Source organism: Trichechus manatus, unplaced genomic scaffold, assembly GCF_000243295.1.
Source record: "Trichechus manatus latirostris isolate Lorelei unplaced genomic scaffold, TriManLat1.0 scaffold00005, whole genome shotgun sequence".
In the NCBI taxonomy this organism is placed as follows: domain Eukaryota; kingdom Metazoa; phylum Chordata; class Mammalia; order Sirenia; family Trichechidae; genus Trichechus; species Trichechus manatus.
This window is the reverse complement of record NW_004443941.1, coordinates 19,673,939-19,699,922: the sequence shown is the minus strand read 5'-3', so window position 1 is coordinate 19,699,922 and position 25,984 is coordinate 19,673,939. Positions and strand designations below refer to the sequence as shown.

The 25,984-nt window shown below is 38.9% G+C and overlaps 1 protein-coding gene across 2 annotated transcripts in view; it reads left to right on the top strand.

Moving 5' to 3' along the window:
- Window positions 1-23,106, top strand: part of MTA3 (metastasis associated 1 family member 3) — a 215,980-nt gene extending 192,874 nt beyond the window's left edge. The window contains exons 11-16 of one of the 2 annotated variants that reach the window (XM_023735570.1): window positions 3,935-4,056; window positions 6,956-7,107; window positions 7,995-8,217; window positions 15,955-16,041; window positions 18,909-19,055; window positions 21,379-23,106. In XM_023735570.1, the coding sequence (XP_023591338.1) occupies window positions 3,935-4,056; window positions 6,956-7,107; window positions 7,995-8,217; window positions 15,955-16,041; window positions 18,909-19,055; window positions 21,379-22,937 (2,290 nt within the window). In that variant the 3' untranslated portion in view covers window positions 22,938-23,106. Of the gene's footprint in view, window positions 1-3,931; window positions 4,057-6,955; window positions 7,108-7,994; window positions 8,218-15,954; window positions 16,042-18,908; window positions 19,056-21,378 lie in introns of both variants that reach the window. The other variant, XM_012556719.2, reaches the window with a different exon arrangement.
- Window positions 23,107-25,984: the final 2,878 nt, after the last annotated feature.

The following is a 25,984-nucleotide window of genomic DNA, read 5'->3' as shown; positions in this document are numbered from 1 at the left end:
AATGGTATGTCTATTTCTAGCTTTCTGAGGAAGCGCCATATCATTTTCCAAAATGGTTGTATCATTTTGCATTCCCACCAGCAGTGCATAAGTGTTCCGATCTCCCCGCAGCCCCTCTGACATTTGTTATTTCCAGTGTTTTTGATTCATGGGTCTGGTCTTTTTTTGTGAGTTAGAATTTTGTTCTACATTTTTCTCCAGCTCTGTCTGGGACCCTCTGATGTGATCCCTGTCAGAGCAGTCAGTAGTGGTAGCCGGGCAGCATCTAGTTGTGCTTGACTCAGTCTGGTGGAGGCCATGTAGTTGTGGTCCATTAGTCCTTAGAACTAATCTTTCCCTTGTATCTTGTTTTCTTCATTCTCCCTTGCTCCAGACAGAGTGAGACCAGTGGAGTATCTTACATAGCTGCTCACAGGCTTCTAAGAACCCAGACGCTACTCACCGAGGTAGAATGTAGAACATTTTCTTTATAAACTATGTTATGCCAGTTGAGCTAGATGTTCCCTGAGACCATGGGCCCACAGCCCTCTGCCCAGCAATTTGGTCGCTCAGGGAATTTGGATGTGTCTAGGGAGCTTCCATGACCTTACTCAAGACAAAATTTCTAATCAGACTTTTAGGAAAAGTTACCCACATCATATACATAAATAGTAAATATACAGCTGCATTATTGAGTTGGATAAGGATCTGAGTCCTTTGATGAATTTCTTAATTAACTCTCAAATAGAATACTTGAAAACAAATAATCGATTAAGAATTATTTTATTTAGTCATTCTGTGGCACCCTGTAGCATACCTGTAAAGCACTCTGTTCAGTACTAAAGATAGAAAGCTTAAGACAGGCTGTCCTTTGGTGTTTACATTCCAGCATGGGGGAGACAGACTTCAGTCAGCTGATCACCTAGTGCAATGAGTACTACGACAGAGAAGAATAGCTTCTATTGGGAGTTTATACTAAGTGACCAGAACTCAGTCAATGCCATCAGGAAGGCTTCCTTGAAAAAATGAGTTTGAGTGAACTCTAGAAGATGAGGAGCAATTAATCAGGTAGTGGAGGCTTCCCAAGCCAGTGGGATCCTGAGATAGGGAGGGACAGGACATAGTTGAGATGCTGAGGGAAGGACGATGTGACGGGATGAAATGAGGAAGTGGTGAGCCATGGTGGGGCTGGTATGGTAGGCAAGGGCCAGGAATCGGATCCATCTGAAGAACAGTGGAAATGAATTTTAAACAGGGAAATGTATCAGATTGTGCTTTAAAAGATGACTGGCTATATTTTGGAAAATGATTTGAGGGATGAGATAAGAGTGGATGCAGAGAGACCAGTTATGAGGTTCTTGCAGAGGAAAGATGATACTAGCTTGAGCTACAGTAGTGGCTCTCGAAATGGCAGGATTCAGAGATGAATCCCAGGTTTCTGGCTAGCACAACTGGGTAGACTGACATGAATTCATCAAGTTATGAAATGGTGGAACCGATTTAGGACATGTTGAGTTTGTTCTATCCAACAAGAGGTATTGAGTAGGCTGTCAGATATATTAATCTTAAATTCTGAGAGAAAGTCTGGACTAGAGATACAAATTTGAGCTTCATCGGTGTATAATATTGTATTTGAATCCATGGATGAGATTTCCTAGAAATAGCAGTAAGAGAAAAGGAAACTGGACCAAACAAACCTTGAGTAAATCCAGTATTTATAGGTCAGATAGCATAGGATAGTGAGATGGAATGGCCAGACGGCTAAAAGGAAACAAAATAAGTGTAGTATCACGGAAGCTGAGGGAGAAGTATGTTTCAAGGAGGGATAGAAATCAACAGTGACAAATGCCGGTGAAAAATAGCCAGTGAATTTAGCCACATGGAGGTCATTGGTGATCTTTAATGGAGTGGTGAGAACTGCATGTGAGCTGAGGAAATGTAGACTGAATATTGGCAGCTCTGAAGAACTGGCTGGAAAGGGCAGTTGAGAGAAAGAACTCTTGGCTTTGAGGATAATGGATGAGTTTTTTAAATGAGAGAAATATGTTTAAACGGTAATGTGGAAGGTCCAGGGGAGTTTGAATCAAGCAGACAACATTCCCAAGAAAGCAGGAGGGTAGAATCTGGAGCACAGATGAAAGAAGGAGTGGACTGAGCATTAGATAAAAGGGCAGTTTCATCTGATGTATCTTTAAAAACTTTTTTTTACACAATTGTCTTTCAGTGAAGGTTTATTCAAACTATCACATGGCATCAATCACTCGTCCCCTGAGAATTAATCTGTAGGTACCTTGCTTTCTGCAGAACATAATTGAAGTGATTCACGTGTCTGTATTCAGTCTTTGCATTCTTGTTTTTCTTTTGTGGTTGTTATAATAAAGGCCAGTGGTTTATTCAGTCAAATAACATTCTAGATTTAGTGGAAAAACTGAATTTGTATTTACTATCACTCTTTTTTAAATGCTGCTCAGCTGTAAATTTGTATTTGCTCTTTTTAAACACATATATTTTGCCCTGGGTGAAATGTCAAGATTTTTAATTTTTCTGGCTTCTGGTGATGATCGTTTCTACCCATACATGTATAGTGGATTTTTTGTTTTTTTTAAGTCAGAAATATTACTACATAAATTTTGGTCATTCTAAATCACCACTTTTTGTGTGTGTGTGTTTTCTACTGAAAAATCTAAGAAGGGAAATACACTCTGCCTGGTTTAAAATGTGTGTTTTGAAACCAATTTTTCTTAAAAATACGTTGCTGACACAGATTGCAAGTGTAAATAATAGCCCTGTTTATAGAAGAGGGAACTCAGTGCACACAGAGGTAAAATGATTTCTCATGGGGCGGGAGGGGGATGTGTCACCTAAGAGCTATCGTAACAGCACCAAAAAGAAATCTTAAGTAGGGTCTTTGCTATCAGCTCAGCCTTCGTCCTTCACAGGCCAGGTTTACACACTAGTCTTTGAGTGATAACTGGAATTTAGGGGTGGGAAGCAGAGCGAAGAGGAAACCACTGAGTGGACTGTTGAGATTCCAAGTGTCTTTATGGTTGTGAACTCTTGTCACTTAAGTAGCCATGCAGATAGAATATGGTATGCATTTATTCATTCAGCATTCATTTCTAATAAATAATGTGATCATTTATTGTGCTTATTTTCTGTCTTCTTCCTCTGGAATGAAGGCACCTTAAGGTCAGAGACTGTTGTTTACTAGGCACTGAATACATAAACGTTAAATGATGAGTTTATTGAGAATAAACTATGTACCCAGCACCTGTGCAGTGCTCTTCAGCGTAGCTTATAAGCATGGGGAGTAGGTAGCCTGCACTAGAAGGGTCCTGCCTTTGGCTTGCTTTTTCAATCCAAAAGATTGTTTCCGTTTCTCAGGAGAATTTATGATAGTAAGTTATAAAGTTTAATAAGTTGTATCTTTCAAAAGCACCAGAGGATATTCCCAGGAATTTGTATTTGGGTGGAGAAGAGATGATAGCTGAGTTTATTTTGTGAGTATTAGGCTTAAGAGTTTGATTTTGCATTCCCTTGTGTTACGAGAGGAGCCCTGGTGGCGCAGTGGTTAAGCACTCGGCTGCTTACCGAAAGGTTGGCTGCTAGCTCAAAGGTTGGTGGTTTGAACCCACCAGCTGCTCTGCAGGAGAAAGATGTGGCAATCTGTTTCCATAAAGATTTACAGCCTTGGAAACCCTATGGGGCAGTTCTACTCTGTCGTATAGGGTCTCCATGAGCCAGAATCGACTCGACGGCAAGGGGTTGTGCTGTGTAGATGAGTGGTTTGGACTCCTTTTAGCACCTTGTTTTTACCAGTTTACTTATTCTTCCCCAAACGTTTTAAAATGTTTATTTATGTGTAGTTGAGATAAGTCAGTAATGAGATCTGGAACCTTTTGCCTTATTACACAAATCGTTTTTATCACCTCCCTTTACATTTTATTGAAAGCAGCAAACCAAATCCCAACCAAATATCCACCAGCAATGGCAAGCCTGGCACTGTGAACGGAGCTGTGGGGACCACATTCCAGCCCCAGAATCCCCTCTTAGGGCGAGCCTGTGAGAGCTGCTATGGTAAGTCTTCTCCAGCCCTGGCTTGATTTTCGTGCCGGAGGCCTGTTGTCAAGCGAGAGGAACTTTGCTGGTACCGTGGGGTGGGAGTGTTGAGCAGCCGAGCGATGCATATGGTCAATACTGGTCAATACTGGACGGAGGGCAGAATAATGCAGCCTCAGAAATGAATAGATGTCCATCATTACTTCTGCCTGGAGCAAAGGGCTGTGCATTGAATACGTATTATGTAGCAGACTGTAAATTTAGGCATTCAGTTTCCTTTTATTTGCCTCTGTGGAGTCTAGTGTTTATTGAATATTCCACAGCAGTATTTCCTAAAATTCGTTCAGAGTTGTTATTAGCTTTGCCCAAACCATAGTCCATGATATATACCAAATCCCCTTGTGGAGTTTGTATCCTTTGGCAAAGTAAAGGCTCCAAATTATTCTGTAGGAATGACCTGTGTGTGGGTAAACTCCTCCCTATAATCCTCAGACCAGCCTCCCTCTGAGCACAGGTATGGGAGATGCTATTCTATGACATTTGCTTTTGGCCTCAGGGCCCCACTTTGTGTATCCTTGTTAGAAACCTACCGGAGGCTGGCGGTATTATATTTGCCCTGGGTGTTAAATGGGGTTGGTGAGATGGACTGTTAGGTATTTGATATAGTTTATATGTTTATTTGAAATTTCAAGCAATAATCTCTTAGTGAAGCATTGGTGACATTATCATCTATTTTTTGTTTCAATCAAAGTGACCTGGGGTGGGAGAGGAAAGGACGCAAATGCTGAATGAATGTCTACTTGGTGCCAGGTTTTTGCCTCCCAGCAGCAGTTTGAGGGGTAGATGTAGCCTGCTGCCTCAAGGACATAGAAGTGGGGGACATTTGCCCCTCTCCTCCATGCTTCATACCAGGCTTCCGCATCAGAAAAGGCTTTTAAAACCAAATCATATAATTATCCCCCTGATCTCAGGGACAGTATGTGAGTCAGACAAATTACTGGCTTCCTAAAAACGGTTCACGCCATGTATCTGACCACTTTCGGCACCTTGGGAGCACAAAGGGAAACAGTGTGTGGATAAATTAAGATTTTGTTGGTCAGGGTTTTACATGGGTAGCGTATAAATGTCTTTGAACTGGGAATTCTTAGGTTTTTCAAGCTCATTTATATTTAAATGAAAATAAAAAGAATGCCTCAGACAAATGGTCACGGCTTAATCTATCTTGCTTTTGATTTGTAAATGCCTTTAACACTCATATGTAGTCTTACAAATCCCTTTAAATATTTTGTCATTTTTATCTGCATGATGAACAAGTCATTTTAATTTTATAATATTTTGGATCCATATTAAATAGTCTCTGTCAAAATATATTTTAATATAATGTAAATATAAAATTTACTTTTACTGAAAGATAGAATTTGGTGTTTTCTATTTTATCAAATTATACTCATTTTTTAAGTGAATTTGAGTTGATTATGTAAGGAGAAAGACATTTGTTGACAAATACTAAAATGACGTCATAATAAGTTTGGGTAAAAATGTATATTAAAATATGAATGACATTTTATATTCAGGCTTTAAAGTAGATCCCTGGCCTAATATTTAGAATTCTTCAAATTTGTTCTTAAATAAACCAAATTACTGTTTGTTTTTAAATTATAAGAGGAAAGGATTTCAGGCTGCAGTTTGCCAGAACTCCTCCAAACATAGCACACGGTGGGTGCGCGGTGTTACTCCCAATAAACGAAAAAGCAATTTGAATACAAATTTCCTATCTTTCCTCTTGTTGACATTGGCTTATGAAGTATTAGCCGACACCCTGATATGCTGTGTGAACATTTTGATCTGATGAAGAAATTTACAGATCTGGGGAACAGTATTCTGAGGCAGATAATAATTTGTATGCACCTCATTAATTTATGTTTCCACATCAGTGTTTCACTCTTAAATTTCTGATCCATCGTGGGCATAGTTTGAATGTTATAAGGCAGTAATTTAAACTACAAAACAAAGCCAACACAGGCTTGCAGTGTTCAGCTAAGTGATAAACCGATGGAGTTATTAGGTCCTAAGCATGCTGTAATCTCAGCTGCACTTTGCTCAGTTGGTATGGATTTATAGGCTTGAGAGGAGTTCTGTTTTTAAGGGAGAAATATTTAAATAATTATTTTGCCTGTTGGTTAAAATAAAAGAATGGAAAGTGGATTTCCGTTCCTGCCTTTATCAGTGAGTCCTCTCTGAGCACCGTCCTGAACCGAAGGTTTGGAAACCTTAATGTAGATTTAAAAAACTAATAATAATAGCTTCCTGAGGACTTATTTCCGGAGACATAAACAGTGAAAAATATTTTTAATTAACGAAACAAAAATTTCTTCTGCAGCATAGCACGTAATACAAGATGCTTCACTTACAATAGCTTCTCTTAATAGATGCCACAAGCACTTGATAATATAACAGAAATAAAATAGAAGTAAGTAAATAGATATAATAAAGTAGAAATAAATGAACTTTGAGTCATGAAAAATATATGTATATCTTATACTTTCGTATTTGGCTGGTAAGGTGGTGAAAGAAAAATAGCATTGTAAACTGAAGATGGCTTTGAAACATTTTTCAAAACATTTCATTATATTTGTATTGATGTGGGAGGAGGCCTTGTGGCCCAGTGGTCAAGCACTTGGCTGCTAACTGAGAAGTTGGTGGTTCGAACCCACCAGCCATTCCACAGGAGAAAGATGTGGCAATCTTCTTCCATAAATTTTTGCAGCCTTGGAAACTGTGTGGGGCAGTTCTACTCTGCCCTAGAGTAGCTGTGAGTTGGAATTGACCCAGTGGCAATGGGTTTGGTTTTGTTATTGATGCTACAAATTAGCAATAAAGCGTTCTTTGTTTTTTCCTATTTCTCCTCCATATTTAGCTACACAGTCTCACCAGTGGTATTCTTGGGGTCCACCTAATATGCAGTGTCGATTATGTGCAACTTGTTGGCTATACTGGAAAAAATATGGGGGCCTGAAAATGCCCACCCAGTCAGAAGAAGAGAAGTTATCTCCCAGCCCAACTACAGAGGTACATTAACAATAGTCTTCTTCGTGTTGTGCATTTAATGTCATATTTTTTTTAATGACTGGAGCACTCCTGGGAAGCAGAGTACAGTTTACAGTAATTTAAAAACAAACAAAGCTATTTTCATAGCTAAACATAGTACCACAATGTTCAGGGTGGGTGTGGAGAAAGGGACAGGAACAAATAAAAAATGTTCAGGTATTCAAAATATTGGTCTTCTGAGATTATTCAGACAAAGGAAGAACAATGTGTGTGGAAGGTATTAGCATAAGTAAGGAGCTTACCAATTAAATATTTGTCTTAGTTGCTTTTTTGAAAATAGTTTGCAGCTTTTAGATACTGTTGAAAATGTGGCTTACTACATAAAATAAATACAAATTGAGCACTTTTTCCCTGGGTTATTGTAGGAGGGACGAGAAGGTATGGACTCAGTCTTGAGGTGAACGACAGTTGAAATGTGATTTTGGTGAAATTCTCGTCCACTGAAGAAATTAAGCACCTATGTCTACCAGAGAGAGACTTTTTCTTTCAGGGCTATCAGTATCTCAAGACTCCTTTAATATTAAAAAATTAAAATAAAATAATGTAATTAACTCCCTTGACAATTTTTTTTTTTTTTTTTTTTTTACTATTGTGAATATGATTTTGGATTGTTACAGTCTATTAAAAATCAAGTGTAGGATTACACCCTCACCTCCACCCAGTTCCCCCCTCTATCCCCACCTTCATCCCAAAAGGTACACACTTTTTAATTCTCTCTTTTTGGGGCTACGGTGCTAAGTCTTCAGTGGAAGATTTTAAAATTGCCCTTTTCTTTGAGCATGATGCAAGTAGTACTGTGTTTTGACAAGTTCTAGTCTTTAAATGCTTGTTGGATTCTGATTTTGCAGGATCCCCGTGTTAGAAGTCATATGTCCCGCCAGGCCATGCAGGGGATGCCGGTCCGAAACACTGGGAGTCCAAAGTCTGCAGTGAAGACTCGCCAAGCTTTCTTCCTTCACACTACATATTTCACAAAATTTGCTCGTCAGGTCTGCAAAAATACCCTCCGGCTGCGGCAGGCAGCAAGACGACCGTTTGTTCCTATTAATTATGCTGCCATTAGGGCAGAATGTAAGATGCTTTTAAATTCTTAACCTTATATGTTGTGCTTCTGACCATTTCTGTCTTTCCCTTTCTCTCTCTCTCTTTTTTTGTTTTTGTTTTGTTTTTGTTTTTTTGCAATAAACATAAGTTCTTGTGTACAGCCTTTTATTTGGTTTATTTTTTTAACATTATTTTTGTCTGCTGCCATTTATATCATGCCAACCTGAAAAGAAAAAAAAGAAACAAAACCAGAATCATTGAAACCTCTAATCTTTGTTAGAGTAATGCTCTCCAGAAGATTGGTCGGTGATGATCCTATCCAATGAGGTTTTGTGATGGAATTGCCTAAAGGGCCCATACTGAAGCACTTTTACCCATAAGGTAGTGTCACAATATAATCCCTAAGGATGGTGTGTAGGGAGACTCCGTTACTGAGAGAGTGCAGTCCAGTCTTACATGGATTCATGAGGCTTGAATAAAATTTGCCAATTTACAGTAATTAGAAATTGCATGTCTCTGTAAACCTCTCAGTTTCCCACGATCCTTTTACCATTGTCATCCAACATTATGGAACTTCACAGTGCTTCATAACAAATGCTGTATTTATTAGAAGATTTGGCAAATTATAAAGAATTTTAAAGTGCTTTGGGGTGAATTTTATGAAAATACAAATATTATTTTATAAGCTAGAGTCTGAATTTTTGGTTGAGCATTCTTTCTATTTGTCCAGTTCGGTTTTCATTTCATAATCATGTATCATATATAGTTCCACATAACATTTACAGGACTTTATTACTATCATTTTCAATACATTCAGTCTTGCTTCTGTTTCATTTTTTGTTAAAACAGAGGTCATATGTACCAGTGAAATGTGGATTGTTCTCTTATTACCAGTGCATCCAGAAATGTGTCCGTAGTTTGTATATTTGCTCTGATGCTACTGTAGCCACTTTTAGTCATATTCCTGGTTAGCCTGTTAGATCCAGGCAACTTTTTTTCCCTAAGGGAGGAGAAAAGTTGCTTTCTGGCTTAACAGGAAATTGTAAGGACATTCAGTTAGTTGCTTTTTCTTTCTCTGTAAAATGAGAAATAGCTTATTATCAGATGCTCTACTTTGATTTCAAGAGAGTATTGATAAAGGGAGTTGAAAAAAAATTTTGTTCCTAAAGATAATTTTCAGCAGAAGAGTTGAAGGGCTCTGAAACTTACAGGTAAAAGCTGTGTAACAAGAAAAAGAAGAAGAAGAGTGCTTTGTAAACGGAGTAGAAATTGGTAGCAATCTTAGAGGCCCAGGGAAGGGAAATAAGCTACACCATTAGACTCATGTATAATTGGGCACTGGCGCTTCTATGGCCTCGAGCTGTCATTTCCGAGTTTGTGGGCTTATGTCATTATCACTTCCTTACCCATTAGAAGGAATTAGAAAACCGAATATTTATATTTACCTCAACTGTTCAGCTGATTCAAAACACATTCATTTATACATACTTTTTTAAACAAAAAAAGATCAATAAAACATTTGAGAAAGAAAATGAATGAAATTCTTCCATTAAAACTGACTGGGATCAAGTATCATCTTTGTTCCTATGAATGAATGAAAAAGAAACCATCACCAACTAAATAAATTGGCTGCTGAGGAAGCTTCTGTTTCCTGTTGCTCTTCTGTTAATTTTCAGTCAGCTTGCATGTTGTCTTTATTTTGATTATTCTTCAGTGAAATATGTTTTTCTGTTGCTTCGTTCTTTTTTTTTCCCCCCTAATTGAAGGCGCATACTGCTTTAAAATAAAAAAAAAGATTACCTGTGTTCGATTTCTGCAAACACATGATCTTTTTTTAAAAAGAAGAATCATTTGTTGCAATGAGATTCGAAGAGTATATTTTGTATTTAGCTTCATTGGTCATCAAGTTACATACAGAATCAGATTCTTTGAAGAATTAATTTTTGAGATTTAAAATTGTAAGGTTTCAGCAACCGTTTACTCAGTTAATTTTTGAAACAAGCACTAATGAACTCTTTTCCTAGCATCTAATTGATTCTTTCATCATCTTCTCTCCTTTTGCATATACCTTGTAACAACCTCTTCAGCAGATCCCTTGTTCTTAATTTTGGTTTGTTTGTGAGAAGATTAGGTGTTAATAATCATAGAAAATCATGTCTACAGCCCACCAAGAATATATAGGTGCATTTTTTTTCTCCAGTAAGAAGTCTATCAGCTTTCATTGGTTTCTCAGTGACCAACCCTCATTTCTCCTCTATACCCCCACCCCCCCAAAAGAAGAGTTAAGAATCACTATCATGCAATATGAATGTGTTTTCAGATCAGGTGGAAGTTTTTAATTCTGAAAACATTGATGGACCAAGGACTCCAATACATTTTAGTATAATTCCGCATAATGTTGGGGAGGGAAGTTGAGGCTTCCTCTTAACGTGCACTATAGAGGTGGGCCCCTGCTCTGGCTTCTGACATTGGCAACACCATCACAATTAGTGTCATAGCCAGAGACTGTATGGGACAACAGACTGCACAAGAGTGGGGAGTGGGGGGAGCCAGGGAGATGGGCTCTCAGTTCCATGGGGGAAGTGTAGAATCAGGAGTTCTTAATCCCTGTTTAGAGGGATTGAGGGAGGGGGGCTTGGTTACAGTAACGCTCTGTGGCCTTTATTTTCATTAAAAACCTCTATTAGGGAATATAGTATAGTAAAAGGAGATTGTGCACATTAAGAAGTAATAATATCTGTGGGAAGGAGAGCTGGGGGGCTGAGGGAAAGGCAGGAGGGAGACATCACTGTTCATTCGTCCTTTTTAGACTTCAATTTTGAACCATAAGAATATATTTCCTATTTTAAAAATAATTTAAAATTGGAAATTAGTATGTAGAATGACCACCAAATGTTTTAAGAATATATACATTTGAGATAATGTATAGGAAAAGATTTTTAAAACACATTTCCCCAAATATCTAAATGTTTCAAGAATATATTCCACCTTTATATATAAATATATAAGTCCATGACAAAAATTACTAGCATTTAGAATGCCCAAGCCAGTTCTACCGCCTAGATAGTGCTTATCAAAAAATGATTTGTAGACCAAAAATCAGAGCATTGCATAAAGGAAAGTGTTGTGTCCTTGACCAGGTTTGCAGACTGACAACGTGGTTCTAACACTACATCAAGTTTCAGACACCCTGTCTTTTCTCACTCTAGATATCCCCCCGCCAGTGAAAAAGCTGCAGTGTGATAATGGTGTCCCTCCTTTGTTATTGCCACATGACATTTGTTATCAGACATTACTGCTAAGTTATCACATGACAAAATCATCCAGCACCTGTTGAGAACAGGATTATTACTGTTTGAAATTCAAGATCCTCAAATAAAAGTGAGCAAGGTTAAGTAGAAGTGGCTACATTAGCAGCATTCCATAGATGAAGCTAAACTGCCTAGAGAAGTGGATCCAAATGATTCACCTGCCACTTTGCACCTCGCATAGTTTAGTGGTTTCTGAGTGGATAACACAGTAGGCTTAGATGATAGCTGTATTCCCCAGTATGGAGTTCTTCAGAAGGCACTCGGAAGCCATTTTTTCTGTTCAAAGATGCTAATTCGACTTGGGAAGCATCCAAGGCTCCGTCTTCATGAGAAATTTGTTATGAGTTATTGATTTCTCAGCAGAAGTTACTGTTAGTAACTTTATACACTTTTGTGAAATTTTAAGTTCTAAACAATATATTTTGAGTTATTTTAGTATTTTTGATTTTTTTAAATAAAAATTTGTTTTTGAATGGATACTTTTAAGTTTTTCTAAAGGTACATAAGTGGTTATGAATTTCATCCCCATTCCTATTCCTAGTTTATCCTCTTCAGAAGTAACCACTTTCATCCGTGTCTTACATGTCTGTCCAGAGGTGTTCTGTGCATCTATAAGAATCTAAAAATACCTCCATTGCCGTTGAGTCAGTCCCAACTCATACTGACTAAAGGACAGGGTAGAACTGCCCCATAGAGTTTCCAAGGGGCAGCTGGTGGATTCGAACTACTGACCTTTTGGTTAGCAGCCAAGCTTTTAACCACTGCACCACCAGGGCTCCGTAAAAATCTAGATGTATCTTTTTTTTGATTTTACACAGATATTAGCACATTTCTACATTGTTCTGCGCTTTGCTTCTTTCACTTAACATATCTCGGAGGCCATTCAGTACATGGAGAGCTACCTCCTTTTTATCAGTTGCCTAATATGCATAATTTAACCAATTCCCTATTAAATATTTTTAGGTTATTTTCGATTAAAAGTAATGTTGCAACAAATATCGCTGTACAGATGGCATTTCACATGAATGTGTGGAATGTGATTGTATGTTATAGATCCTGAGAAGTAAAATGACTGGTCAAGGAATATGAGTTTTGAGTTTTGATAGTCATTACCCACTTGCCTTCCAGAAAAACTACAATTTACCGTCTCACTCACAATGTCTGAAGAACGCCTGTTTTCTAGAACCTTGTCAGCAGTGTTCTCCATCTTTGAAACCCTTGACTAGCTGACAAGTGACACATTAATTTGTGTTTCTCATTATGAGTAAGATAAAAATCTTTGCAGATATTTGAAAGCCATTTGAATTTCCTTTTCTGTCAACTATTTTTGCCCCTGGCCGATTTCCAATGAGATGGATAGACTTTTTCTTATTGCCTTGGGGGAGCTTTTTGTTTTAAGGAAATGAGCTCTTGATCTGTGATATGTGATACAAATACTTTCCCCAGTTTGTCTTTTGACTTCATGGTGTATTTTCCAAGCAGATTTTTTTTTAACGTAGTTAAATTTATCAGTCTTGTTTTATGGTCCCTGGCTTTTGTGTCTTGCTTACAAATGCTTTTACAATTCCTATCAGAAATTTATACTGATGGTTTTATTCTGATCAAGATCTTGAAATCCCATGTGAGATGTTTGTGAATTTTTATTCAGTGTGTTCTTCTTGCAGTTTTTCTATTCCATCCCCCACCCCCAATATTTCCAAAACATTGCAGAAAAATACCCTTGAGTTGCAGTAAAAGTAACAGCATTTTTCAAGGTTTACATCGAGGAGACGTAGGTCTCATCCTCTAGGAGGCCAAAGAAATGTGCCTTTGTGTTTAGTAAGGTGATTCAAATGAAGTGTAGATGTTCTCCTCTCTCTGGGCAGATACGGAGCCTTCTGGGCTCTTTCGGCACTTCTTGTGTGTGTGTGTGTGTTTATCTGTGCACCTTGAAGGCATCCGAATGAATCGTCTCTGGTGTTAGATGAGTAATTTGTGAGCTAAGACTGACAAGTGGCACACGGGCCTGGTCTTCAGTGTAGACCAGGATTCTTTTTAATTAGCTCAAGTGTGGACCTGATAATCCTCTGTTCGTGATAATTCCCTCAGGGCAGAATGTATTTTTCCCATTCCTATTCAGTGTATATCACTGAATGAGTGTAATTTTTCTTCTATTAAACAGCAACGAGGTAGGCTCAGCATCTTTCATCCCAAATTCTTCATAGTTGTAACTCTTGCCACTGTTTTCTTTACAGTGAAACCTGAGAAGTCCAGAATTCAGCAGTGCTGCCTTGTTTTTCCAGGCCTCGTCTGAAGTTTTCTTCCTTCGACAGGGTGCAGTCTTATCACTTTTCTGTCACTCTTTATTAGTGGAGAATATTTGAGTTTTCTTTCTCTGACGGGTTTCCGCCTTACACGGGTTCCAGCTTTCTAAGGTTTTGCTGTATGATAATGAGGATTAGTGAAATGTGGATCCTTCTAAAGAGCTTTAATCCCCCACTCATAGATGCTCTGTGATGTAAATTGTCACTTGGAACATCACGTAATTAATCTTGCTAATATAATGAGAAATTAGAAGGAAATTAGTACAACTTAAAATGAAATATCTTTGGGGAAATGAATGCAGTGTCTTTGGGTATTGTGTTGACCCTTTCATGGATTTGTTAATTTTTGTCATCAATGAAAGCCCATCAATTGCTGCCTCTTTGGCAGTTTTCCTTTGGGCTTCATAGACTGTGGAATGAAGAGCAGAGTTGAGTACAGCATTGTCTTTGTCCAAGATATTGAAGAAGTAACCAAGATGATTCATCAAGTTTTGTTTTAATAATAGAGAAGAAAGAAATTTTTCTCATCTTCATCCCAAATATAACTTGAATTTTAGGTGAATTAGTGATATTAGGAAGGAATTATTTAGTGTTAACTCTCAGTGATTTGACAGATGTTTGATCCTTGCAGAATTCAAGTTGCCTCTTAATGTTTGTTTAGATTACTTCTCCAAAAAATGCTTTTTAGATTTCTGCCTGTTATTCAACAACAGGTGAAAAGCTTCATAGCTTAGTTATTTTTTTCTGAAGGGAATCAGCTGAATGGGAGGAAAACAAAATGGATCATTTATAGTTGTCAGTGTTTGCATAATAATTAGTCAGTGTTCCAGCTACACATCCACATTCCTATTGTTTGCTGCTCTCCACAGTATATGCTTTTGTCTACTTTGTGTTTTTAAAAATGTTATTTTCCCACCTTTTATTTAATAGTTATTAGAAAAACCTTTCTTCTGGGTAAGAGATGGCGGGAGCTCATAAAAAACATTAAATTTTATTTTACATTATTTCAAGTTCTAGACTGTACATTTTAACACTAACAGCTCAGAGTTTCTGTAAATATCAAAGGAAAATTCCTGTACGTGTGCCTAGAAACATGGTCTCAGCTGGCAAAGAGAAAAATTGGATGCCTGGGACACTCGTCTGGTAGAATTAGGAAACCTGTAGGACATTATTGTCAAATGTTTGAAGGTGGGGAAAAGGCATAAGCATAGTAGGATCATATCTCCTAAAGCTACTCTGTTAAGCTTTATGACAATATCTGCAAATTTTTGAAAAGTTTCAGTACACATTTTGTCCCTGCAAGCTATTCTTTTAATGTAGCTCTTTGATTGGAGAGGTAGCTGTGTTCCACATATTCTCTTCTCCATCCAAATGACAGCTAATTAAAGCACAGATAGTGTTTGTGTTGTGCGCTTCATTTTCTTCTGTCTGAGATGTCCTATGATAGTGTCTGAGCAGTGTGATGACAACTCTTAAGAGCTAATATCCATCCTCACAGAATCTTCCTATTCTGACTGATGGATCAAAAACTGTCTGGAAACAGGTAACCGTTTAAATCTTAGCACTAATGATACCATAGTAGAATATGAGGGGTAGAAATGAAGTGATAAAACCAAGTGGCCCCTTATTTCCCTCATGAGGCTCTCATCTAATGGAATTGAATTTTGCCAAAAGATGAACTAAGACTTTTCAATGGTGACCCACTCCATCTAGGTCAAGGATGGCCTCGTGTGTTGCCGTTTTCAGCTACCATCCTTATTTCCCATGCCCAATTCGTCTTATACTAGGACAGATTCCACTTTGTATTTTATGGAAAATGTCCTATTATGTAGAAATTCAGTGGCCAGAAAGAAGCATGTTTCCAGTGCTTTTCAGATGGGCACACACAGTAACAAAGCACGTGTGTGTCAGATGTATATTAGGTACACCCGTGTGGGGCTTTAAAATGAGTGTTCTCCAGGTAAATCCCTCATTCAGTAATTTGTAACCAGAACTAGCAATGGTTTCTTCTAACCCAAAGGGAAATTATGCAGGAATCTGGTGGATATTTTGCACTGTTTTCCACTTGCAGCTTTCATTTTTGCAGTGTGTGTGCTGTAGGTGGAGAAATCAGCCTCACTGGTTGTCTTCATATTTCTTTCTCTCCTCAGATGCAGACAGACATGCCGAGCTATCTGGAAGTCCACTGAAAAGCAAAAGCACTAGGAAGCCTTTGGCATGTATCATTGGGTATTTAGGTGGGTATTTTCTAAAAGAACAGCAACTTAAAGAACAATTTCTGTATTTTATGGATATTTGACCTAAACTCAAGCCTTCCATATAGTTGAAATCATATACCTTCATATGTATAGTCAGTTTGTTTTAGAAACTTTTATTTTTATTATCAACACACACACACATTCAATACACGCAGAGTCTTGGATATGCTTACTTTTTCCCAAAAACATCACTGAATTAAGATAATGTATGTAATGTGTGTTTATAGAAATAAACACAGCTTAAGCAAAAAGAAAAAAATAATCACTCAATTATTACTTAGAGGATGAATATTTTTAGAGGGTGAATATTTTGATTTAGATTCTTCTACCGTTTCTAGCTTCTTTTACTGCCCTTAAACAGAGAAGGATTGGTTTATTTGCTTACTTTTACAAAAATGAGATTGAGCTGATTTTGTTTAACTGTGGTAAATGAATAGGTAACAAAACATTTGCCGTTTCAACAGTCTTCACATGTACACTTTAGTGACAGTAAACATGCTCGAAATGTTGAGATTGAACTGATTTTTAACTTGACTTTAAAAAAACATTTATAGTTTTGGTGTACCAATTAAGGTTACTTTGAAAGAGGAGCATCTGTATCACTTTCTGGTTTTTATCATACTGTTTAACTCAGAAGTCTCCACGGATGATGGTTCTATTTACATGTTGAAATTCCACAATCAAGGTTAGTATACAAAAAGACTACTAGCAATAACTTTTTTTTTTTTTTTGGCAAAGTTTTAAGATAAATAATTTACAAAATAATGGTTCCTAATACACCCAGAAGAATGAATGACATGTTTCTGTGCTTCTAATATTTCTTGCTTTTTCATTTTCTCTGTAAAAGTGAAATATGTACTCAGAGTTGCATTGAGCCTTATTGCTCTGTCAGGGAGATTTGTAGTTATGAAGTATTCAGACTTTAGATGTCCAGTCTTTTAAAAATCAAAGTATAGCCTTGAACTTGTTATGCTATCTGGTCCTCCTCAGAGCATCCCAGAAGTCAAAAGCCCATAGCTCCTTCTTTGCTCTTATTCTGCCACTAAATTTCTTGTTTTATTCCTCAGGGACTAAAGTTGCTTTGCTATCCCCCCAAAAACATCACACGATTATTGTAGGCGTGACCTAGGTCATGATGGTAAAGTCCTTGAAGATTGTTGTCTATTCCCTTTCAAAACCTAATCCTTGAAGCCCCTTCCCACCTTGAAAGGGAAAGGTTTTGATCATAAAAAGATAGAATATAAAAGTGCATGTTAGTCAGCCTTTCCATAGGTAATTATGTGTGTGTTCCACCTGTGGGCAAATTGATCTCTGCCCCTACCAGATAATCCCAATGCTGTGCTGTCCTTACTAGCTGAACCACACCCATATACAACATGTTCCTGAGTATCTGCTGTGTACAAGACACTGTATTCAGTGATTTGGGGACACCAAGATGAATAAACCTGGCCCTTAAAAATCTTAACAGTCTAGTGGGGAAAGAACACAGGTAAGAACTACAAGGAAAAGGACTAAGTCCTATAAAAGAATTAAAAGTAATATGCACTGGGCACTTACAGGCAAGGAATAGTTATTTCTGATGAGTATATTAGGGCAGCTTACCTGAAGAAGGTAATATTTGAGCTCGGCCCTGAGAGATGAATAGGATTTGAATAGATTGAAAAATAGGTAAAGAACATTTTCTCCCTACGGAAGGCCAAGGGAACCAGATGCACAAAGGTTCCAATAAGCCCAAGGACCTGGAAAGTTTAAGGAAAGCAAGTTGTCTGGTTTGGGTGGAGCCTTGGGGTGTGGACGTTGTAATGAAAGATGAAGTTGGCAGACATTCCATACTGTGTTAAAATAAATCAGGACTATGGTTTTGGGCAGTATTTGAGCCATTTCTAAATGTTTGCAAGCACAGGATTTTCACCAGACCAAGATGTAGTAATTCTAACAATCCCAACAGCCTTACCTAAGTTTAGCAAATTGGGCTGATATGCTGGCCCTCATCTTGGATGGGAGGGTGAGGAGACAGATGGAGTGGCTCGCGCTCAGTTGGGGTGCTGGGCGACAACGTTGAGAAGCAGTGAGCAGGGTAAGCTTTGGAGAAGAGGTTGCCCAGTGCTAGTAAGACTGAAGCCCTTAAATACATCCAATTCCTACAGTATTGCAACTTCCGTCCTTCTACTCTATCCAAAAGATGCAAGTAGTTCTTGGGCCACATGCCTGGCAACAGTATACTTCTCTTAAACACATACACCACGTGCACATTACACTTCTGTGATGTATCCTTAGTTAAAGCTTTTCTTCTGCTACTTCTTGACTATTGTTTTTGGACTTTGGTTTCAGATTTCATCTATACCAAAATGTTCTGGGCTGGGAGTGATTGACCCTGGTCCCATACCCTGGTTGCACAGCTGGAGAAGGAATCCTGTTTTCCAGAAAGCTTTCACCCACCAGATATATTCCATGTTCCTGTCTTGACAAAGCTGAGAGGTGGTTTTTTCTGAGGCTACCTCTCCAGATAACCTCTTGATTTCTAGTACCTTGAAGAGTCAGATCCCTTTATTGCCTTAGTAAAGCTCATGTTGCAAGTGACCTTCTGAAGTGGTTTTTTTGCTTGTACTCACAACACTAGGCTCGGAGCTCCAGCCAGCAGGGGAGGAACTAGCTCGCTTTTGATAAGTAAGGTCATGGTAACAACACTTGAAGCTGATTCATTATGCAGGTCCTTGGGAAAACATGCCAGCTCCTAAGGAGTTGACTCAGCTCATTAATAAGATGTGTGTCTATTAGCAAATGTTAAGTGCGCACAGAGATTTTTAATACCGTGTTCTGAGTTGAGAAACCTTTTTCCCCGTCAGAGATCCATCCTGCGAAGAAACCTAATGCAATCCGATCTACACCAAGCCTGCAAACCCCAACTACCAAGCGAATGCTAACCACCCCGAATCACATGGCTCTGAGCATTCTGGGGAAAAGAAACTACAGTCATCACAATGGCCTGGATGGTATGTAAGCCCAGGGTTCGGGGGCTGTCCTGATGGGCCCGGGCCTCTCTGCCCTCACCAGCTCTGGCACGTGGTCTCCCAAATCAAATGACATATTACAAATAGGCTCTTCTACCCCCTGATTGATCTCAAGGTGTGGCAAAGGGAATGAGAGGGAATACTGACATGTGCCACAGTTAAGATATTTTGCCAAGTGGTGTTTCTCCAACTCATCAGGGGATACTTTTTGCTCACATCTCCTATTAGGAGGCTTGTTTGGAGACGAAGTCTGTATTTAGCAGTTGCCTCTGCTGGTTAATAATGCTCTTGCTGTGATGCGTTGTCATTGCTCATTTAAATTTTCTGGAGCAGAAGGGATCCCTTTTACCTTATGTCTGAGACATCGGTGCTCTCTGGGGCTCTTCAGTGTTCCGTGGGTCATTTTGAATTTGGCATTTGTCCCTTACTCTTCAATATTCTATATATTTTTTAAGTACTCAAGAGTACTACAAGTCATGAAAGGAATTGGCAGGGTGATGTCCTAAATACGGAAATAATAATTGGTTTGAAATGGAAAAACTGAGAAATATCACCCCTTTTCCAAAGTATTTCTCTTGGGCTTGGCCAAAGAATGACTCTTGAGGTGAAATTGAATTATCTTCCCACTTGGACTATGAACACAACCATAATAAATCATCCAGGCAGTGTGTATTGTTCGTTTCAATAGCCCTGGAGTTTGAAGCTGTCTTGATTGTTTAAGTGCTGGCATTTATTTATGAATAAAACTCTCTCTAGGCTTTTCATGCCTATGGAACTCTAAATTCCTTCAATGACAGTAAATTATAACGAGGCCCTAGAGCAAGGATGTGGGATAAGCCTTCTAATAATAATTCCCCACGGTGGTTTTCTTTCAGTGTGAGTTTTGAAGGTCATAGTGATGTCAAAATGAATAAAAAATTGAGGGTAAGGAGTTTAGTTTGCATTTATAGGATATCAATGTGTTGTAGAAATGGTTTTGGAGAGTTTATCGACATAGAAGTCTTGCAGAAATACTTCCTTGCTAATGAGAACATTGGCTATCCTGCCACGTTTGCCTGATGTCTGTATAGCCGAAGACCAAGGAAGGATCACGTCAAAATGTGGAGACTGAAATTCTTTCCAGCTTTTCTTTGCCCACAGCCTTTGAATTCAGGCTTAAGTGGAATCTCAAATCTTTCTTTTCCATCTTGTCACCTCCCTGGCCTCTCTAGATATATAGTCCTACTACAGAAAGCATAAAGTAAATTCAGGTTCATTTCAAATTTTATATATGTATACCTACAAAAGCCGGAACCTGTGTAAGGCAGAAACCTGTCAGAGAAGGAAAACTCAAATATTTTCCACTTAAACAATTCCTTCAGCCTAATAAATGTTCTCTGAAAGCCGGAACCTGCGAGATGTGGATCGGATCAGAAAATTGTTGGTATTGCAACCCAAATACGAGGAAGTGCAGATGTGAAAGCCAGAAATAGTTCCAAGAAGTACAAGAGTCAGAGATGAAGACTCAGTCTTCCACTGCCTTTTGCATTGTTACTGTGTGTGAGTGCATACTCTGCATCGCTACTGTTCTCTGAGTACGTCTTTTTCTTTACATTTTTGCCTTTTTTTCTTGCCTGTAAATTTTTTCCAGCAAAGAACAACATCCATAAATTTGGAAGAAGGTAAGAGATACTACGGTAAAACCTGTGAAAGCCAGAACCTGTGTAAGGTGGAAATCTGTCAGAGAAGGAAAACTCAAATATTTTCCACTAAAATGAGTGATAAAAAAGTGGTAAGACTGCACCCCGTCAAGGTGGAAAACTTGGCGAGACCCTGAAAAACAAGGCAGTCCTGTCAAGTTCTGGCTCTCACAGGTTTCGCTGTAATGAATTCCCTAATAGTCATCAAAATCTAGCAAAGTACACTTTTTTCCTTGTGTTGAGAGATTTTACTCTTCTCCTTATCTTTAATTTTTAGTTTTTGCTTTAGCTATTTGTAATTTTGATACACATTATTACAGTTTTCAAAATCCACTTCATTTCCTTGAAATTCTTTCCTTCAGCGTTTCTTGTTTTGCCCAAAAAGTAGAGAAACACTTCCTCACGTAACACATTTAATACATGTACAAAAGCAAAAACAGTCTTCTCGCGTGGTTTTCTTCCTTAAATATTTTACTGAAGTGTATTAACTTTATCATATAATGATGTTGATAGTTTTCATTTTTTTCTTTTTGTTTGAGATATTCACATTTTCAAGAAGATAAGATCATAAATTACTTAATTTTTGTAAGAACTCATTTCCTTTTTTGTTTCCTTTTTTAAAAAAGCTTATTCCTTCACAGCCATGGACAAGAGAGTGAGAAATTTATCTCTGAAGGAAAAGTTTGACGTTGTCAAAATGATAACCGAAGAGAAGAAGACTGTCAAGGAAGCTGTAATTAAGTTCAAGTGTGGCAAAACGCAAATATACTCAATTATGAAAGAAAAGGATAAAATAATTGAAAAATACATGAGCAGCACCAATGTAAACGTCAAAAAAGAAAGGGATGGAAATTATGCAGAAATCAACAAATCTGTTTTTGAGTGGTTTCTTCAAGCCTCTGCCAAAAATGTTCCCATTTCAGGACGCATCCTACAAGCAAAGGCGAAGGAAACAGCAAAACTTTTAAAAGTTGATGGATTCTCAGCGTCTAATGGGTGGCTTCAGAGCTTCAAGAAAAACCATGGAATCACTTGCAATGTAGCTTGTGGGGAGTCAAATGAGGGTGACAAAGACATTGTTCAAAACTGGTTCACAAAATTAAAAGAGATCATAAGGGGATATGATCCTAAAGACGTTGCAAATGCCGATGAGACTGCTCTGTTTTACAGGGCAATGCCTAACCGGACCCTGAAGATGAAGGGGGAGAAATGCGCTCAGGGTCGGTTTTCGAAAGAGCGGCTTACCGTCCTCTTGACAACGTTTGCAGATGGGACATTTGAGAAACCATGGGTAATTGGAAAGAGCGAGAGACCACGTTGCTTCAAGAACATCAAAATTAATCAGCTTTCAGTCGAATGGAAATGGAATAAAAAAGCTTGGATGACAGGAGCAATTTATGAAGAGTTTTTAAACAAACTCAACAACAGCATGAAAACACAAAATCGAAGCATTCTTTTGTTTGTTGACAATGCTATTTGTCATCGGTCACTGCCCCTGTCCAATATTAAATTAGTTTTTTTCCCACCATCCACGACATCTGTCCTACAACCTCTGGATAATGGCATTATCCAAAATATTAAAGTAAACTACAGGAAACTATTGCTTCAAAAAGTGGTTGCCAACATCGAGATGTGCAAGATGGCATCGGAGATTTCAGGGAAAATAGACGTCCTTGATGCAATTTCATTTCTTAAGCGATCAATCAAAATGATTAAGGAAGAAACCATAAGGAAATGCTTTAAGAACTGCGGTTTCTTATTTGGCAGTGGTGATAGTATACAGAACGAAACCGTCATTGAGCCAGATAACATCATGCAGATTCAGGATGCAATAAATGACATTTACAGTGGTGTTTCAGAAAATAGGGTCAGTGCTGCATCCTACGTTGACATCGACAAAGAAATTGCTACAGAAATGGACGAGATAAACCTGCAGGAAATTGTGGACTCGCAATTTAAAGATGATGACGATGAAGATGATGAAGACCTGCCGTTAGAAGAACCTGAGCCTTTAAGTCAAACGCAAGTTCTCAGCTATGTAAAGGCTTTGAAGGAGTTTGGAAAAGCTAAAGGAGACCAAGAGTTTTTGGATAAGGCTACGGACTTAGAAATTTGTTTCAATAATTTCATCAAAAAACCAAAACAAACTAAACAGTTGACATTAGATGTTTTTATTAAAAAGTGACTTTCACCCATAGCTTTGTTTGAATAGTATATGCACATACCTGTACATAATTTTAATAAACATACAAGTCATAAAACATGGTTTAGTTTCTTTTCCAGCTATAAATTCGGAAAGAAATACTTTCTGGGTGTTTATGAGGTAGGATTCTTTAAATAGAGAGTGATAGAAAAGTGGTAAGACTGCACCCTGTCAAAGGCAGAAAACTTGCAAGATCTGGAAAAACAAGGCAGTCCCATTGAGTTCCAGCTCTTACAGGTTTCACTGTATATATATATATATATATATGTGTGTGTGTGTGTGTGTGTGTGTGTGTATTTGTGTATATATGTATACATATGTAGATTATATATTTATTCTTTATGATAAAAAGACTCTGTCGTGACTGTTGTCGTTGGAATATTAGCTTCTTCCACTCACACCCCATCCCAGGCTCTAGTCCTAGCCCTGATTTGCAGCTCCTGTTGCTCTTTTCTCAATATCACAGGTACCTGTTTCCTTGGAATTTCTAAAAACTACCACCTTGTAGTGTTCCCTCTCTAGGACTAGTTTGTCCCATTTCATTTGGAATGAATGCTACTGCAAAAGTCATTTCTTCTCTGCTCTGAACAGGAGGAATGGGTAGGGCATACAGTGAATCTCTAGCGTTATGTTGACTGAGACCTTCAGCCTTGTTTGGGGAAAAAATGCTTGTCTCATTTTCTGAAGAGACCTAACTGTTGCAACACTTTTTTCTTCAAAACCCATTCATCTTTGTTCTCCTGTCGTTGTATGGGCAGAAAGGCTGGTGACATGCTGGGCACTATACTAACTCCCTCATGTGTATTATCTCATCTGATTCCAACAACAGCCCGTCCTGGTAGATCAGGGAATTGAACTGAACTGTTTTGCACACCATTGTATCTCTGTTGCTGATCACAGGGCCTGGCATTTAGTAGGTGCTCAATAAATGTTAATTGGATAAGTGAAAGTGATTGAGAAAAATGAGACCTAGAGAGGTGAAGTATTTTCCAAAATTGCTAGATACTAAGTAGCAGAATTGAGATTCCAAGTCAAGTGTGATTGATGTCTTTTAATCACTATTATAAATGAAGTTGTAGCCTTCAAACATGCTGTATTAATCAGGTTCTAGTTAGCAAAGAAGGAGTCCTGGTGGTGCAATGCTTAAGCACCTGGCTGCTAACCAACAGGTCAGCAATTTGAACCTACCAGCCACTCCTCGGGAGAAAGACGTGGCAGTCTGCTTCCATAAAGATTGTACAGCCTTGAAAACCCTATGGGTTAGTTCTCCTCTGTCCTATAGATTGCTATGAGACAGAATCAACTCGATGGCAGTGGGTTTGGTTTGGTTAGTCAGCAAAATAGAAACTACGGGAATTAACACAATTTGATATAAGAAATTAATATGACAAATATTGGACAGATAGGTAAATGGCAAACATGGGGCTTGAGTGTGGGGAAGCAGCCCCATCCCTGTGGTTGAGAGAGCAAAAGGAAGCCATCGGGGCTATCATGACTTAGAAGCTCAAGTAGGACCCTGAGGAGCTGGAATTCCTGTGGAGAAAGTGCTACCTTCCTCTTGGTGCTGGCATCTCTCAGGAGGTGTGATGAGGCTGGTCTGGGAATGTGAAATAAAGCTGGACAGTGGAACCAACTGCAGCTGCTACTTGGGGTAACCCTGACAGGAACAGGAAGGACCAAGTTCTTTCTCTTGCTTCCAGCCTCGCATGCTCCCTCTGTCGCCCCCTACTGGTCAATCCCGACAGGGAGTCAGGTAGCAAAGGAGAAGTGTGTCTGCAGAGTCCCAGCCCCAGCATCAGGAAGCTGAGTTTGGAAGGCTCGGTGTGGAGGTGAAAGACGAGAGTAATAGAAACACACATTTTAGAAAATGTCCCCCTTCTTATTGCTAATGAACCTTTTCCTTGGGATAATGGTTTGTCTCCTTCTTCCTCAGGAAATAGGATCCTGACTAACCTGAATTTCCAAAATGAATAGAAAGTACTGGAAAAAAATGTTAGGCTAATAGTGGAGTATTCATGGGATAGTTAATACCATCATGTACTGAAATTGACAGATACAGACTCATGGGAAAGCTCTGCCCTGCGTGATCGAGTCATCAGTTAGCACTGCTACTTAACTATCAGCGTGTCAGACAGATGAGCACACCAAACAGGATATTGATGGATGGAACTAATTGAACCGGAAATAAAACCTGGTTCTTCAGAAACATTCAGGTCTCTCAGTTTTAGGACTTGTGCCACCTTTTCAGTGGCTTACTTTCTTCATTCACCATCTGCCTTTGCATTTCAGGTTCTAGATGAAGGAAAAAGAGCCTGGGTTTCTCCTGGCAGAAAGGATTTTGGGTAGTTGGTCTGATGGATAACTTCTTACTGCCATCCTGACTGTCACTATCATTCACCTGGCCCTGGGCCCCTGGCTTCTGCAGGCCCTTTAAAGGCACCGTGTGGACTGGTGACATGGATCAGCACTCTGTGTGGGGTGCTCTAGTAAACTAGCCCCTGCACTGGGCCACACAGAGGCCTCTGGGACCGCGTGGAATTAAACTCGGAATGTGAAGACCAAATCTGCACAGCTACGATTCCTCAGTGAAAGGAGTTGGTAATGATAGGAACAGCAAAGGTTCAAAATGGTACATGCCTTATCAGCCTCCCTATACTTCCGTCTTTCCCCTCAGGCTGTTGGTCCAGTGGTGTGCCATATGCAGGCATGGTGGTTTCCAAATCCTGTCTTCTCCGTTTCTGACTTACAGATGCTTTGGTGACATTTTTATTGCCGCACACTATCACGTTTGGCCTACTTCGTTAACTCGAGGGACTGTGAGTAGGGACAGCCCTGAAGCCAGCAGAGATAGAAGGACCATGGCTAGAAAACCTTTCCACGTCTGAGAACCCACAAGAGAGGCAGCAGGGGAGACGGAATTTATCTCTGCCGCGGAAAAAAGGCCATCTGAGTGTTTGAGTCATGTGGATTCGTTACTAGCTTGTCAGGTCTCAGGTGAATCATTTGGCTTCTTTGAGCGTGTTTTCTCC